This window comes from Apus apus, chromosome 23 (genome assembly GCF_020740795.1).
Source record: "Apus apus isolate bApuApu2 chromosome 23, bApuApu2.pri.cur, whole genome shotgun sequence".
In the NCBI taxonomy this organism is placed as follows: domain Eukaryota; kingdom Metazoa; phylum Chordata; class Aves; order Apodiformes; family Apodidae; genus Apus; species Apus apus.
In genome coordinates this window covers 2,739,524-2,755,784 of record NC_067304.1, presented here as the reverse complement: position 1 = coordinate 2,755,784, position 16,261 = coordinate 2,739,524, and the positions used below count along the sequence as shown (strand labels likewise).

At 47.5% G+C, this 16,261-nt stretch overlaps 1 protein-coding gene across 5 annotated transcripts in view; it reads left to right on the top strand.

Moving 5' to 3' along the window:
• Positions 1 to 16,261, top strand: part of ANKS1A (ankyrin repeat and sterile alpha motif domain containing 1A) — a 108,662-nt gene that overhangs the window by 35,531 nt on the left and 56,870 nt on the right. For all 5 annotated transcript variants that reach the window (XM_051639164.1, XM_051639162.1, XM_051639163.1 and 2 more), the window contains 7 exons: positions 1,002 to 1,298; positions 1,930 to 2,005; positions 2,278 to 2,379; positions 3,689 to 3,784; positions 3,894 to 4,090; positions 5,911 to 6,003; positions 9,848 to 9,965. In XM_051639164.1, coding sequence (XP_051495124.1) covers positions 1,002 to 1,298; positions 1,930 to 2,005; positions 2,278 to 2,379; positions 3,689 to 3,784; positions 3,894 to 4,090; positions 5,911 to 6,003; positions 9,848 to 9,965 — 979 coding nt within the window. The remainder of the gene's footprint in view (positions 1 to 1,001; positions 1,299 to 1,929; positions 2,006 to 2,277; positions 2,380 to 3,688; positions 3,785 to 3,893; positions 4,091 to 5,910; positions 6,004 to 9,847; positions 9,966 to 16,261) is intronic.

Genomic DNA, 16,261 nt, shown 5'->3' with positions numbered 1-16,261 from the left:
CCTGAGACCTTGGCTGGTTAACAGAATGATCTCATTGCACTGCTTTTTAATGCCCAAACTGCATGTCACTTCATGCACCCTCTAAGCAACCAGCCTGTGAGCTTCAGAATTGCAAAGGGTGGAATGACTGGTATAATCAGGATAAGTAGGATTTGAAACAATTGAAGTTTAAATCTAAACTGATAAAGCTGCAGCTGGTAGAACTCGTGCTGCAGTTTGCCAGTGGTGTGTTGCAGCCTTTTGTTATTGTGGCACCCCAAAGTGTGAGGTGCTGCCAGCAGATAACAGGCTGCCTGCTCCGGGTGTGAGCAGAGCTGATGGGAATCCAGATGCAGCTTAGAAATCCTTTAAACTTTATCATGGTCCCTTGATTTTTTTGACCTCGGAGCTTTGAAAGCAGAGGTAATGGATGAAAACTGGAGGAGGGGAGATTGAGGTTGGACATGAGGAGGGAATTCTTTGCTGTGAGGGTGGTGAGAGCCTGGCCCAGGTTGCCCAGGGAAGCTGTGGCTGCCCCATCCCTGGCAGTGTTGAAGGGCAGGTTGGATGGGGCTTGGAGCAGCCTGGGCTGGTGGGAGGTGTCCCTGCCATGCAGGGGGTTGGATCTAGATGATCTTTAAAGGTCCCTTCCAACCCAAACCATTCCATGGTTCTACTCCATAAGTAACACCTATTTTCCCATAGCTCAGATTCCCTATATCTGAGTAAAGCTCTTGCTCTGAATAGTTTTGAAGCTTTTCCTGGGTGGGCCAGTTCTTGAGTTCACGAGGGGCTCTCTCTGCCTGGCAAATGGCTGCTGAGATGATGAACCCATCACTCCAGCCTCCCTTTCAAACCTCTCTGCTTCCCAACCGCTTTTTTTTTTTTTTAGGTGGTTTAGGTTTTATTTTTGGTCTTGTTTTGCATTTAAACTTCAATGGTTTGAACCAGGCACGGAGCAGCTCTTTGTGTCCCCTTGTTCTGACCTGGATTTGTGACACTTTCTCCCCCCCCCTCCCCAGAACAACGACAACGAGACGGCGCTGCACTGCGCGGCGCAGTACGGCCACACCGAGGTGGTGAAGGTCCTTCTGGAGGAGCTGACCGACCCCACCATGCGCAACAACAAGTTTGAGACCCCTCTGGACCTGGCAGCTCTTTATGGGAGGCTGGAAGTGGTGAAGATGCTCCTGAACGCTCACCCCAACCTTCTAAGCTGCAACACTAAGAAACACACTCCCCTGCACTTGGCAGCTAGGAACGGTCACAAAGCGGTGGTCCATGTTCTCCTGGATGCTGGCATGGATAGCAACTACCAGGTATCTCGTGTGTGGAGGGGTGGAGAACCTTCATAGTCATGATACAGAGAGCTCCAGCTCTCCCAGAGGGATCATTTATGAAAGAGGAGCCATTTGTTTTCCTCTGGGCTGTTTGTTCAGCTCTTGGTTGCTCTGAGAAGCTGTTCAGAGGGATTCTGGTGCTGTGCATGCTTCACACCTGCTTGTTGATTGGACAGAGCCCCAGACACAGCCAGGGAGGAAAAAAGCCCTTTTGCTTAAGCTCTTCTGCCCTGCCATGCTGTGAGCTCTTGATAGCAATGGAGACAAATTGTGAGTGTCTTCCTATCAAACCACTTGGGAATGTGCTGCTTTCACAGCAGTAGCTTCTGTGTGGTGGTCTTGTCTTTTCCTCTTCAGGACATGACCTCTTGCTAAGCTGTAGAAAGTCCTTCCTTGGTCTCTATCCTGGGCCTGCATGTCTCTCTGAAGAGACCACCCCCATTTCCATTCCAAATTTTCAGCATTGACAATCTCTCCTCAGTCATAGATATTGTTGCCCACATTTTGTAGATGATGCTGTATATTTATTGCTTCTGTAACCACCTCAAACATGCCTCCATCACCATTCCCCACTGTCCAGCTTCATGCTATTTTTCCATTTAATTTGCAGACTGAGAAAGGCAGTGCTTTGCACGAAGCTGCTTTGTTTGGCAAGACAGATGTGGTACAAATATTGCTGGCTGCAGGTGAGAGAATGATCCCCTTCTGAAGCAAAACTGTGCTGATCCCTTCACCCAGACCTTTATAGAGGCAGCAAGTTTCTCCAACCAGCTATCAAAGTTTCTCTGACAGGGTTATAGGAGAGGTTACCTCTTGGTGCTTAGCTTTAGGTTTGCCTCTCTAGGGCATTTTTAGCTCCTCCCTCAGTGATGATCACAAATGTCAGATCTGACTTGATGAATCTGCACATAGTTAGAAAATATTCTTGCTTTTGCCTCCTCTACACCTACTTCTGTAGGTATTGATGTGAACATAAAGGATAACAGAGGCCTGACAGCTCTGGATATTGTGAGGGAGCTTCCTTCTCAGAAAAGCCAACACATAGCAGCTCTTATTGAAGGTAAGAGAGTGGGTAATTATCTGTGTGGGGGCAGGAGGGAGACGTTTGGGGTGCTGATCGTGCCAGTGCAAGGACAGGATTTTGTTTTCTAGTCCTGGAAAGTGCAGAAAGCAAAGCAGCTTCAGGCCAGGTCCCTTGATGAGAATGTTGTAGCTTTTGGAAGGAATGATGCTTAAACACTCAGATGAACTGTCTCCAGACCAAACGTTTGCAGGGTAGCTTCTGGGGGGGGGGAATTTAGGGGGATTAGCTCCTTTGCTGAAGGAGTGTGGCATGAATTTTACAGTTAAAATGGGCTTAATTGAGCTTTGTTTAACTCACTTTAGAAGTTAATTAAAATTAAAGATAGCCTAAATCTGCTTGCAGAATGCAAAGTAATAGCTTGAGGAATGGGTTTGGATTAACTGTCCTTGTTGTGTCTGTGTAGACAAGCAGCTACCCACAGATTTTACATCCTACTCCTCACTTCACTGGGAAGCTGGGGCATGGATTTTGCAGATGAGATTTACAGAAAAGGCTTTGATTGCTTGTGGTTTCTAAAGGAGCTGGGCCCATTGTGTCTGTTCAAGTTGAGCCATGAAATGTGGCATCTTAGCTAAATTCATACCTTGTAATTACGCTGTCTCAGTTTCCTCTCAGCTGTGGGGAGAAAGATCAGAAGCGTGTGCAACTGGTGTGCATTATTCATGCTCAGCTTTTGAGAGCTTTGCAGGTTCAAAGCACTTTGGAGACTTTTAATTAAGCTTTGCCTGTGAGGCTGGTAGGTATTATCTCTCTTCTGAAACTGGAGACACAGATGGGCTTTAAAACTGAAGTTCTTGCAGGTAAATGTGGTTGGTTGGCTCCTGTCAGTGAGCTACCTCTGTGAGATGTTGCTGCCTGACTTTATTCATGTGAGCTTAATGTTCCTGGTGTTGCCTGTGGTTAGGGGGGCACAGCTAGGAATGGTTTCTCTGTCTCGTGTCTCCACAAGACCAGACTGCATCTCTGTTAGTGATGCAGCTTGTGTCTACAACATGAAGTAATCTGCTCCATGACGTTGTGTCTGTCCAGGAGCTTTGCAGCTTTCTGATTAAAGACTCTGTAGAAGTTCAAAGAACATCCTTAACCTTGTCCGTGTGATTAAAGAGGCTGCCTGCTTCTATTCTGGGATCTGAGCTGCAAGTTTTAATAATGGACTTTGGTTATTTTTTGGAAACTGAATAAGCTGACAGTTGGCCTTCCATCCTCAAGGGAAAAAGGACTATGTGCTGAAGTGGATGTAAAACTAGACTGAGATAAACTGACCCCGTTGCCCACCTCCTTGCAGATTACACCATTGGGAAGAAGAGTGCCAAGGCTGCAGAGAAGAGTGTCCAAGCACCCCTTGCTCCAGCCACTGACCCTGTGTGCCATGTATCTCAGGGTAGGTTGTGTGCAGCACAGCACTCACCAGCACCCCTCTCCCTGCCAGGACTCACTTTCCAAGGGCAGAAGCCCCTGGTGATGTTCTTGTCTGTCTCTCCCTCTGGCAGGTGATGTGGAGAAGGCAGTGACTGAGCTGATCATCGATTTTGATGTGAACCCAGAAGAGGAGAGTCCCTATGAAGCTTTGTACAACGCAACATCCTGCCACTCCCTGGACAGCCTGGCCAGTGGGAGATCCTCAGACCGGGAGTCTGGGAACAAGGAAGCAGAGTCAACCGGTCTCAAAGCAGCAGGAGTCAGGCCTGTATGTAGTAGCTCTGTGTGTGCATCTCTGCTGGCCTTGGGATGGGGAACTTAGCTCCATTTTCATGATTTTGCAGCTGGCTGCCAACCCCCAGCTGGAGGAAATCTTTAAGCTCACCCCTGGCATTGGTTAGAGCAGGCAGGTGCCTCTCCTGGTTCACTGCTCCTGTTCACACAGCCTCTTGCATTGTCCACCAGCAGCCACCTCTACATGCCTGGTTTTCACCTACTGTGGCATCCTTCTGTGTCCTGGCAGTTGAATACTGGTGCTTGGGAGTTTTGGTTTGTCAGAACAGTGCACTTAGCTGAAGGGCTAACTTCTTGCCTAGAAGAAAGCTTTGGAAACTTCAGTGTGGAGCATTTTTCTCATCTCTCTTTTTCTCTGCATTGCCCAAGAGAAGGCCCTGAAGAAATGAAGACTATCCTGTTGGAAACTAGTTGGTAGCAGAAATGTGGGTTTGTTGGTGGTTTTTTTTTTGGTGTGTATTACTTGCAGAGATCTGTAGAGGGTACTCAAGGCTTTACAAGCCAATGCAAAGCTCCTGGAACTGTCTCCAGTGAAGTTTTCCTCACCTTCTGTTAGTTGCATCTGCTGCCCCCTTAGCAATGGGTGGTGAGGCTGCTGTGAGGCAGATGGATGCTGGCTCAGCTGCAGGGTTTGTTTTCTGCTTGGTTTTACAAAGCCTGCTCCATGGATGTATTTTTGGACAAAAGGCAAAGCAGCAATGGACAATTAAACTGCTGGCTGTACTGTTCCCATGCTTCCTCTCTCTCAGCAAAGAGGGGCATCCTTTTTCCTGTGCTATTAGCAAATAGAGCAGAAATGAGACAAAAGCTTTACAAGACTGACATTTCAGCCAGACTTCTCTATAGGGTAAGCACTACAAGGTGCACCATCCTGTAATTAATTAAATCTTGGTGGCTTATATCCCTTCTGTGTACTGTCCTGCATTAGTGTCTGAAGTGAAATAAGCTCAGCTCTGTCCCAGATAAGAAAAGGTGAGAGGGTGAACTGGAGTGAAACAGGAGAGGAAAGAGGGGTGTGCTTCAGGAGCTCCGTAGAGTTTCTCCCAAAACTTGCCTGATTTGTTTTGGAGTGAACAGTTCACCTCTGCCATCTTTCCCGTTGCCATCAGGTGGAGCTCTTGCAGGGCAGGAGGTGACCTGGAGATGTTCAGCTCTGCCTCCAGACAAAGCCGCAGCTCTTCCTGCTCACGGGCCAAACTGGGATATTTGAGGAATGCAGTGCAGGATTGTTTCTTGATCTCTAGGGTTTTTCACTGTAAAAGGTGCCTCTGGAATCACTTATGTTACTGTTTTGTTAAGACACGAGTGACAAGTCTTCCCTTTCTACCCATTTGCATGAGCTCCTAGCTGACCTGTGCTGTGCCACCAAGGTGACTGTCCTGGGGCTGATGAACTGGCTGAAGTTCTGAAGCCACAATCCTGTGTACACAGAACCTTCCACCCCAGCAGTTTTATGCTCCTGAAAGCACAGTTGGTGCTCATGTGGCTCTGAGCTGGCCTGGAGCAGCACTGCTGCTGCAGAGCAGAAGTGGGTGGTCTGGGTTCCCAACAGCAGGACAGGACAGCAGAAGGGGCCCTCAGCCCAAACAGGTGTCCTGCTGGGGAGGAGGAGCAGGAAAGGCAGCAACCATTGCTGAGCTCTGTGCTGCTAGGACTGAACTTCTCCTCCACGCAGATTAATTTAAGGAGGTCCTTGCCATGTTGCATTCACAGTGGTGTGGATGTCCTGGTGGTGGGAGCAGAAGGGGACATGCTTTAACACAACACAGTTGACAGTTGTTTTCTGCACCCCAGAGAGAGCGTCCACCCCCACCTGCCAAGCCTCCACCTGATGAAGAGGAGGATCAGCATGTGGAGAAGAAGATAGGCCATAGTGCTTCCTGTGAGGTATGTGGGACTGGATCTGGCATGTTTTATGTGAGTGTGGCTTAAAGAACAGTTTTAACAATTTGGAAGGAGCCAACTATGACATTACCTCCCTTGCAAGTCAGGTTGTGGATGTGGAGTTTTCTTTCACTCCAGCTTTGCTGCTGTCACTTGCCATGGGAACTTCCTTTGTGCAGTTCTTCCAGGGCACCTCTGTGCTGACCTTCAGCCTTACTTTCCTATTCTTGGCTGGAAATTCCCTTAGGAAGAGATTTTTCTGAATCACTTTGTGATGTGGACTGTTGCCCACTTGTAATGATCCCACCAAATGCATCTTCACTTGAGACTGAGGCCCAGAGGGCCATTGCTTCCTGCTTCCTCAGCTTCCAGCTGTGGAGATGATGTGTGGGCTTGTGGAGCCCACTGATGTGAACAGGGATCAGGGGCTTGAATTCAGCCAGAATCTGGCTCAGCAGATGTTAAAGCTGTCCTCTGCAGAGGTCAGTGCACATGAGCTGCTTTTGGATGAAACCAAAGCTCTCCTGTCCTGCCTTGCTCCTGGGCTTCCTCCTGTTCCTTTTTATTCACTTGATGTGAGGGCTCCCCAGGACACCTGTGCACGGGGGTGTGTGAAACCACAAATGTGTCTTGGCAACTTCCACTGACACCCAGGAAAATCTTCAAAGCAAAAACAAATCTTGTGGATCTCTTTGCTTTTCCAAATGCAATGGGGTTGTTGGTAAAACGCTGTGTGTTGTCTGGAGCTGTCAGGACAGACTCTGGTTCACCAGACACTTGGCTTTGAACCTGTTGATCTGCTGAAGCTCCTACAAGGCACAAGTGTGATCTGTTTGCTGAAGCATGTCCCATCTACCTGAGAAAACATTGCTTTAACAGAACTGACTTTTTTTATAGAGAGAGCAGAGCTCCAACCAGTGCACAGGCAGTCAAACTGAAATGTGAAATCATGGACTGATCTCTCTCCACTGCTGGGACAGTGGTTCTGCAGTGTGTGGTGACCAGTCCCATGGTTGGCTCTGGGCAGGTCATGGCATAATTGGAAAGCAGACCTTGTTCATGATGATAAACACAAGGGAGTGAAACGTGCATTGGCTCCTCCTGCTGAGTCATCTTGCCATATTTAATTATAAAACACCTGCTGTGTTGTCCTGCCATTAACAGCTTGGGAAACATGATCCATTAAAGGAAATCTTGCTGGCAAAGTGACTCGTACACGGAGTGACTCGCTGGGGACATCCTCATTTGCAACCAATTTCATTGATAGAACTTAGTGTCACTGTCTGGAAATGACCTTCTAAATGTACTCCTGGGGCAGTTTTGGTCTGATTCTTTTTTCTTGCTTGCTTCTTCTGGGGTGTTTTGATTTTTCTGACTCTTGCCCAGTTATTTATCACCTCAGGATGTTCTCTCTGGGTGGGGCAGGCGTGCCCAGGAATACACTTAGGGAATGCTGTAAACATCTCCTTCCAGCATCCTGAGCTGCCACCCTCCAGCCCTGTGCTGACATTAGAGCCAGGGCAGTTAGTCATTGAACATTCTGGGGTTGGGCCAAACTCCAGTTTCAAAAGTACCTTTTAATGCCAACATGGGGCTATCAGTCAAAGCAGATGTGCATAAACAAGAAGCTTTTCACTTTCATCCTGGAAAAAAACGTTAGTACAAACAGGCAGAAGAGCTGATAGTCTGGAGGTGCTCGAGTGCCTTCACTATCTGCAGAAACCTTCTGGTTTTGTAGCTGAGTTAAGAGTCTGTGTTGTCAAATTCAACTTCATTTGTTTACTGCTTGTCTCCGGAAGGGAAGTGCAGACAAAAGCCCAAGGCACCAGGATTGTTCCAGCAGCTTGGGCTGCAGTTCTGCTGGGGGAAGAGAGAGAAAAGAGATGAGTTACCCTTCAAAAAAGTCTTTCAAAGTCCACTGCTGTGGCTTAAGTACACTTTAAATGGTCTTTATGAACATGTTCATGTTAATAACTATCATGCTCATTAATAATAATAATGAACACGCTCATTATTAACATCTTTTGGGCTTTGCTAATAGTGAATATTTATGCATATTAGTCAACATATATAAATAAATTAATGATTAATTGCAAGAAAGTTTTATTTGATTTTGTTAACCCTGGTTGCAGAGCCTGCAGAGCAAGTACAGTTCTCCAGCAAAGAGTGGTCTTTGCTTTGAGTGAATTTGAACCCAAAACTCTTATCTAAAGCTTGGAAGGATGAGAGATGGGAGTAAATAAAGAGTAGCCAGGCCTATAAATACAAAGCAAAAACTGGGAATTTTGTGCTGCCAGGGGAACTACTGCCTTTGAATGCATTTAGTGCCTTTGAAAGAGGACAGCAGGATGATCATCATCTGCAGGACACTTAGGAGAACATTAATGCGTGGCCTGAGGTCCAGGCTGCAACTGTTACAAGTGGCTGCTGCTGTGCAGTATTTTTCCAAGATCTCTGGAGAGAGCCTGTTTACCTAGTTTTATGGTCTGATGTTTTTGTGCTACCATCTGGTCAGTTTTTTCCTGAATTGGCTCATTATGGGCTCCTTCACCTGAGGAGGAGCAGCTCTGCCTGGCAGCTCATGCTTGAAGCAGGTAGAATAAACACTTTCTTTGCTGGACACAGCCCGTTTCCTCTCATTGAGAAAGTTGATTTAAAAGCCAGCTGGACTCAGGCAGGAACAGTACATGGGTGTAGGGCTCCTGTCTGTGCTGCTGACTCCTGGGAGTCTTTCCAAGACTCCTTAAGCTTCCAGGGATCCTGGCTAGATTGCAGTCAGGTAGGTACCTTTTTGCCCTTGAAGCAACTCTTGATGCTTTCACTTTGGGGAAGAGGTTGGAGGTGGTGCTTAGTCTGCTGTTTAGACAGTGGCAGTTCCAGGGGTGTCTGAGCAACATGGGGAGCCCTCCTGGGGGAGATGTTTTGTTCAGACCTGTCTTGGCAGCAGGGAGGGATCTCCCACTTGCTGGCTTGGGGTTTGGCCCCACCACAGTTGGCTGTAGGCACACATGGCTCCTGGGACAGGGCTGCATCAACCTGCCAGGGTCTGGCCAGGAGATGGTGCTGGAAGCCAGCTGACCGTGCAGGCAGAGTGCCTTGAAGCCCAGTTTAGCCCCATTAGCACTGGGATGGCATAAGTGGCTCCCTAAGGATGGGCAGTGCCTGTCACCCTGGGTGTTGAGGTGAGTCTGAAGCAAAACTCGTTTGGATCCTGCTGCAAGACCTCATCCCTGCACGTGGATGGTGGCTTTCCAGAGCAGCTTGGCTGGAGGGTCTGCCAGTATTCCAACCAAGCTCTAATAAGAGGCTGTTTGGGATTTAAATGAGCACAGTTGGTGATGAGGTTAAACTGAGTTTATACAGTGTAGCCTGAGGGCTTTTTAGCCCTAAATCCACAAAGCATCCTGAGGTTGGAAATGCTGGATCTGAGGCTTCTGAGAAGGTGGCAGGGATTTGGGCTGATCTTTTTTTTTCCCAGCCATGTCCTCATAGGGCCAGCAACTAAAATGTGAATGACGATGCAAATTCCAATAGCAACAGTAAGTCTGGGTTGGGATGAACGGGAATAACAGTCTCAGCTATTTCCCCCTTCCAGGCTGCCTGCAGTGAATCAGTTGGTCAGTGCTAGAAAGCTGTCAGCAACCTTAAATACTAGAAAATAAAGGGGTGTTGGGTGGGTTTTTGAGGTGATGGGGAGGGAACATTCCGTTTTGGATCCCACTTCCCAGTGAAGGTGTTGCCTCTGCCAGTTCATTGCTTCAACCATGGCATAAAGAGGCCTCGTGCTTTATTGCTGGGATTAATACATCTGCTTTTGGGGGCACTACATTCTGTTGTTTTTCATTAGGCCTCTGTGGCACGAGGAAAGAGGAGGGGAAGTGGAGCTGAGGAAGAGGAACACCCTTACGAGCTGTTGCTTACAGCAGAAACTAAAAAGCCAGTGGTGGTGGATAGGAAAACAAAAGGTAAGTGGCCATCCAAAAATGTTTGCTTAGATGCATTTAAAGGGAAGCACAGAGGGCAGAGAGCAATGAGAACAATTAAATTCTTTGTTGGGTGGGGTTTGGATTGTGATTGTTTTGTTTCCTGGTAATCTTCACTTTTATAAAGGAGAGATCTAAACGTTCCTGTACAAAATGTACAGGGAGGAAGGGCAACCCTGATATTTTGACAGAGGAGAGATTGTGAGGACTTAACTGTGTTAACTTAGGAAAGAAGCAAACCTTGTGCACAGTCCAGTGGATGCAGAGGGCTGGAGGGCTGTGCTGTGTTGTTCCAAGGCGGATGAACCCAGGCAAGTATTGCAATGAGCCATGTTCTCCATCCAGCTGGATTTGAAGACCTGCTGGCATTGCATGTTTGTATCAGCAGAGGATTGGTCCTGCTGTCCTGGTCTTAAAATCAATGTCCTCTTGTGTATTAAAGCTAAATCAAGGTTTAAACTAACACAGGAGGAAAACAAACATGTAGAGCAAGCCCCTTTCTAGAGCTGACTGAAAATCCAATATATAGCCAGGTTAAGTATCAAACGAGTCTCTCTTCTCCCAGAAGGACTTTTGTGCTTTATGAAGGCTCTGGGAACACCTTGTCTCCTGTGATTTGGCTCTTGCTGGGCTTTTTGGCTTGTCTTCAACAACAACAACAGATTTGTTTAGAGGAAAAATATCTCTTGGTTTATTCATAAGTCGTGAGCAGGAATTGGGAAGGGATTTAGTTTGGACTCTAAACCTGGAACCATCTCACTTTGAGGATGAACAGAGGGATAATGAGGACTCCATATGATGCCTCATTGACTGCCCTGTGAGACCTGCAGCTTTTTTTTATCCCTCCTTGCAGCACAAGAGCTTTCATTCCTTGAGTCCTGCCATACTCCCAGCTTTTACAGGGTGGCACAAGAGGTCATTGTTTTCCCACCAGCATTTTCCAAAGCCACTTGCTGCCGGGGGCAAAGTTAGGATGCTGTTCAGGCTGGTGCTTTGCAGTCTCAGCCAGGAACAGTCTTTGGGTGACAGCCATGGAACCAGCAGCTTTCAGGCTATCTTTTCAGTGTGCAGCTCTTGCTGGTTATTCAAGTGTGAGCTATTTCTGCCTGCTTTGCTCCTTTCTCTGGCTCCTGTGTCTAGGCTTGATTAATATCTGTGAAGGTGTCTTGTAATTATGTGTCAGATTAAAATGACATCTCCCAGTAATGCAGCTGCTTGTTCTTGACACCAGTCTCTTCCCCTGAACACCTGAAGATGTCAGTGCTGCAGACTAAGCCCTGTTTCATGGGGAGGTTGCAGGAAGCATCTTCAGCCTATTTAAGGATCCAGGGCAGAGCCCTTCTAATGTACAGCTAGAAAGAGCATAGCTGTGATTTCAGGGAAAGTGTTGCTGTGTTTGGAACAAACCTGCAGCCCTTTCTGCTGTTGTAGAAAGTGGGAGAAATCCAAGGGTGCAGTTGGATTTTCTCATCACCCAGGACTTGTCTTCTCTCTTAAATGCAATTAGCACTAATGTGCCTTGATCTGGCAGAGGTGAAGAGCTGCCCTTAGGAGGAGGGGGCCACCCAATGTGTTTCTCATGCCTTCCATTTCTTAAGCTTGCCAGGGCCATCTCCCTTTCCTCTTTGTGGTGGACCTGGTGAAAGGGACACAACTATTTGTCCCCCTTCTTCAGAGGGTACCAGCTGTTTTTTAGAACATCTTGGAGTGATCCCTGTGGCACAACCACACGTGTGGCAGTGTCCCCAGCTGGCAACTCCCCCCTGCTGCAGGAGCAGCTGAGCTTTACCAGGCCCTGTGTCATCTTTCACCTGCTGCTGCTCCTCTGAGGGGCTTCAGGCTTCTCCACCCCAGTAGGAAATGAGGCACTTGCTATTTTTATTTTCTATTTAGTACTTTTTCTCTTTTATGCTGTTTCATCCTTGCCTTCTGTCACAGGTTGCTTCTTTCTGTACATGAGTTTTGTAACTGCTATGGAAGGCTGGATCAGCTTTGAAATCTGCTTTATTACAGTGGGAAAAAAATGTTTGAAGCTTTCACAGTAGTTGGGGTCTGATGCCAGAAGGGTAGGTGGAAGCAGAAGTAGGCACGTATGAAATGTGAGGTGTATGTTGATGGGGGGTGGGGGGAAAGCTACATGTAGGGAGTAGCAGAGTTGTTCTTGCAAAGAGTTAAGGGCTGAATGAGGGATTGAAGCCTTAATTGGGGTGTTGGAGAATTTTCCCACCTCTGGATCAGAAGGGTCCTGGAGCATCAAGAGCAGCAGCTCAGTCCCAAGACAGAGCAAGCTGAAGAATGGCTTTGAATTGCTTCTTGGCCCTGGATCTGAGAGGCTGAACTTCTAGATGTTACTTGATGAGTTCTGGAGGAGGCTTTGGTCAGAAGAGAAGGACTCTGATTCTTGTGGGCCATTGAGAGGGCTTTTCAGGGCAGCTGAAAGGCTGAATTTCAGGCACGCGGGGTTTAATGGTGCCTTTCATATGTGATAGCTGCTTTTGTTCCCCTTGCTGCAAGTTGTCTTGTATCCAGTGAGTAGATGAATGTGGTATTATCCTCCTGGCTTTGGTTGCCTTTTGTGTGTGCTACAGCAGTTTGCTGTCACATGCTGGAGCACTAGGAAAAGTTGGCCTCATGTTTTGGGCAGAGGATCAGAAGGGGTTTGAGCCAAATGCTTTCGCATCCCTTTGGTGTGGGGAGGAGGTGCAGTCACAGGCATGAAGTCAGGGCAGTCAGACCTTGGCCAAGAGTGGGGAACTGACCAGGAGGAGACTGCATAGCTTCTGCTGCTGCAGAGAGATCTGGTGGAGGCTGGATATGGAAAATACCTCTGAGTTTTGATGCCTGTCTAGCTTCTCAGGAGAGTCATTCACAAGTGCTGCCAGCAGTAACCAGCTGCAGGTAGGACTGGCTTGGTTCCTTTTGATGGTTTTTAAAACTGGCATTTGTTGAGGCTCAGCTGAGCTGCTTGTGTAGGAAACCCAGCTTGAAGTCCCTGCTTTTACCTCTCTTCCTGCTAGAGTTTTTCTTAATGGTTGTACTGGCTCAACCAGATGTAGGGCTGTGCTCTAAACCCAGTGGTTAAAGACAAAATATGCTGCTGGGAGATGGAAAGGAAATAATCTTTTGAGAACCACATGGGCAATGCTGCAGGGAGTCTGTGGGGACACATGGGTGTTGCAAACCAAGGTTGGAAGGGGCAGAAACCTCCTGATTTGCTGTGAGAGGAATGATCATGTAGAACCACAGCCTAGGTGCCCTCCCTTGGTTTTATCCTGGCTGGAGGACAGATGCTTTCCCATGTTTCAGGTCCAAGCCCACATTTCTGTAGGTACAGTTGTGATCTCTCTAAGCAACCAGGCCAGTGTTTTATTGCCCTTTCTTATAAGGGGAGTAGGGGTGTGAGTACAAATGAACACAAAGTCAAGTAGGTTTTGGAGGCTGAACTGCCCAAAATGACTGAGGTTGATCAGACTGATGCAGGAACATACTGTACCTTTCTGGGTTTCATTGTACCTTGCTCTGAATGAGCCTTTGTTTTAGTTTCATTGCAGCTGAAGGTTATTTTTGCACCTCTAAAGCAGCACCCTGAAGGCCAGCTTCCCTCTCTTCTCTGGCCTTCTCTGCCACTGGAGATAGATCTGCCTACTCTTCACTTGGCAAATTCTGGCATGGGGAGCCTTTTCTCTATGAAAGGCAGAGTCTAGTCCATGCCCTGGCTGAGTGTTAAGGTTGGGAAGCCTGAGCAAAAAGCAGCTGCAATAACAGCTTCATACTCCTGATCTAGGGACATGAAACAAGCCCTGCTGATGATATATAGGGAAAGCAATCTGATCCAGTCAGGGCGGTTGCAACTTAGTGTTGGGAGAAGTGCTTCATATCTGGAATCATCAGGCTGCTGGCAGGGAAGCTCTTGATTGAATCCTCCCTGGGAAGCAGGCAGTCTGTACCCAGAAGGGGGTTCCTGTTCCCATCAGGAGCTGGAAGTTCCTTCTGTTAATGAAACCTGCAGCAGGTGCTGGCTGGAGAGGTCAGGACCAGTCAGATGTCTGTGCTTGGGTGTAAAGTGTGCTGAGGGCGTTGGACAGAAGTCCCTGTGTTAAGGACAACTTCCTTTCTGAGGTAAAAGGTGTGACTGGAGGAGGATGCTTTTGAATGACAAAGTGCAGCAAATGGGTAGAACTGGGATGTCTGCTTTTCTAGCACCTAAATATTCTTTTCCTCTTCTCCAAAAGCACTACACCCTTGAAAAATTAGTATTGTTCACTTTTTTTGCCATGAGAAGAGTGATCAGCACATTAGCTGAACCTATCCCACAAAGGTACACCTTCCTGAGATGGCCAGTGGTTGTTCTGGCCTCTCTGCTAGCCAGCCTGAGGCACCTGTAGTTGAAGCCCCAGGAGGATTCCTTGAAGCCCCAAGATGCCCTGGGGAACCCCATGTTCCTGCCATGTGCACCTCAGTGGTGACAAGGAGTGAGATTGTTCTTCCTGTCTAGCTGATTGTCTAGTTGTGTTGGTTCTTCTGTCTGCAGCATTCAGCACAGGCCTGTTAAATGCTCTGAAGTGTCTCCTTCAGGATGTTCCTCACATCTTCTGAGCAAGTGCTCTTGCTTCATCCCTTCCTTCCCTGGCAGCTGCCTTGTGTTTCCAAGTCCTTCCCTGGCTGATGATGAACGGGGGCTGTGATTTCTGCTCAACAGGAGCCCTTTTGTCAGTCTCTGGAGCTGGGTTTGGAGCACTGTGTTCTGGCTGGACCCAAGCCTTCCAGCATGTGGCAGAAACTTTCACCAGCCTCCTCTCTGCCTTCAGCAGAAATGTCAGTAAAGGTTAAGCTGGGACATGGAAGAAATTATTTCCAAGGAAGGAAAGAGTTCAAGAAGGAAAGCTGTTGGTTTTGCAGAAGCTTTTCCATCCCCATCGAATTAATGTGACCGTGTCCCTCCTACCAGGTTTGGTAGCTTTTTTAATTTTTTGACTTTTTTAATACCAGTCTGTCCTGTGAGTGCAGCATGTCTGATCTCCTCTAAGGTTTCTCTCCAGCATTATAGCTTCATAACTTGGTGTAAAGTAACTGAACATAATCTGGTCTTGAGATCTTCAGGTGGATGTTGCCGTTGGCGCTCCCCAGCCAGACCTGGGAATGGTGCTGGTGACACCAGCTCCCTCAGGGGATGTGCCTCTCCTTGGCAACTTCAGTTGCAGAACTTGTGGTTTATATGCCCGTGCATGATCATCAACAACTACTTCATTGTCCTGGAATCTTTAACTCACAGGATCCAGAATGAAATAAGCCCTCACGTCAGTTGATCCCGGCACAGAGCGAGGTCCTGCTGCCCTGGCAGTTCACCTCCGTTCAGGCTTTTGCTGTTCCTGACTCAGCTGCCAGCTGAACAAGCTATTTTAGCCTTTCTGTGGAGTAAACAAATGCCTGCAAGAGGGACTAGCTATGCTCATCAAACACGGGGGGCCTGAGACCCCAGGATCTGAAGCAGCTTGCAAAGGCAAATGACTCAGTCTTTTTCTTGCCTACTTTCTGGTGGACAGACCACAAAACCAGACGGGTGTTGGTGTTTGAAAATGACCAGTTCAAGCTTAGTGCTGGAGGGGATGCTTGGGGGGAAGGAATTGATTTCACTGTTGTTGCTAATAGGCTGCTTTTAGTTAAAAGATAAGTAAAATTAATTAGTGCCTTTTGCCTCACTGAAATGAGGATTCCTGTGCCTTGGCTTCCAGCTGTCTTGCAAAGCAGCAATTTCCTCCTCACATCTAAACATCCTCCTTGCATTTCAGAGGCACATTATCGTGGGGTGCTTTGCTTTGTTGTTCCTTTGCAGCCTGCTTTATTTGGTCCTCAGTCTGAAAAAGTGTTTCTTCAGCACTAAGTGGAAAGGGTTAAAATTTGCAGGCAATTACAGGCAGGTATTGGAATCCCCAGTGAACAAAATCTACTTGTTGGCTTTACAATGTTTTGCTTTTGTAGCTGAAACGCAGGCGTGTAACGTGACCGAGGTGAGCACACGTATGTCTGCACATGCTTGGCAATTTGGATTGGTGAATTATTCATGCTTATCCAGGTCCGTGGTACCTGATATTAAAGATGTTAGTGCAGGAGCAGCTGAGGAACAGTGTCATGTTTCGGGGGCAGCCAGCACTCCACTCAACTCACTGCCTTCGTAGATCAGGCTGTTGGGTGGTTTGCTTGCAAGAGGGAGATGTTTTGATCCAGTTTTTTTTTATTGCATAAACTGTTTATTTCTCTCCCCTGAGTAAGGAGGAGAG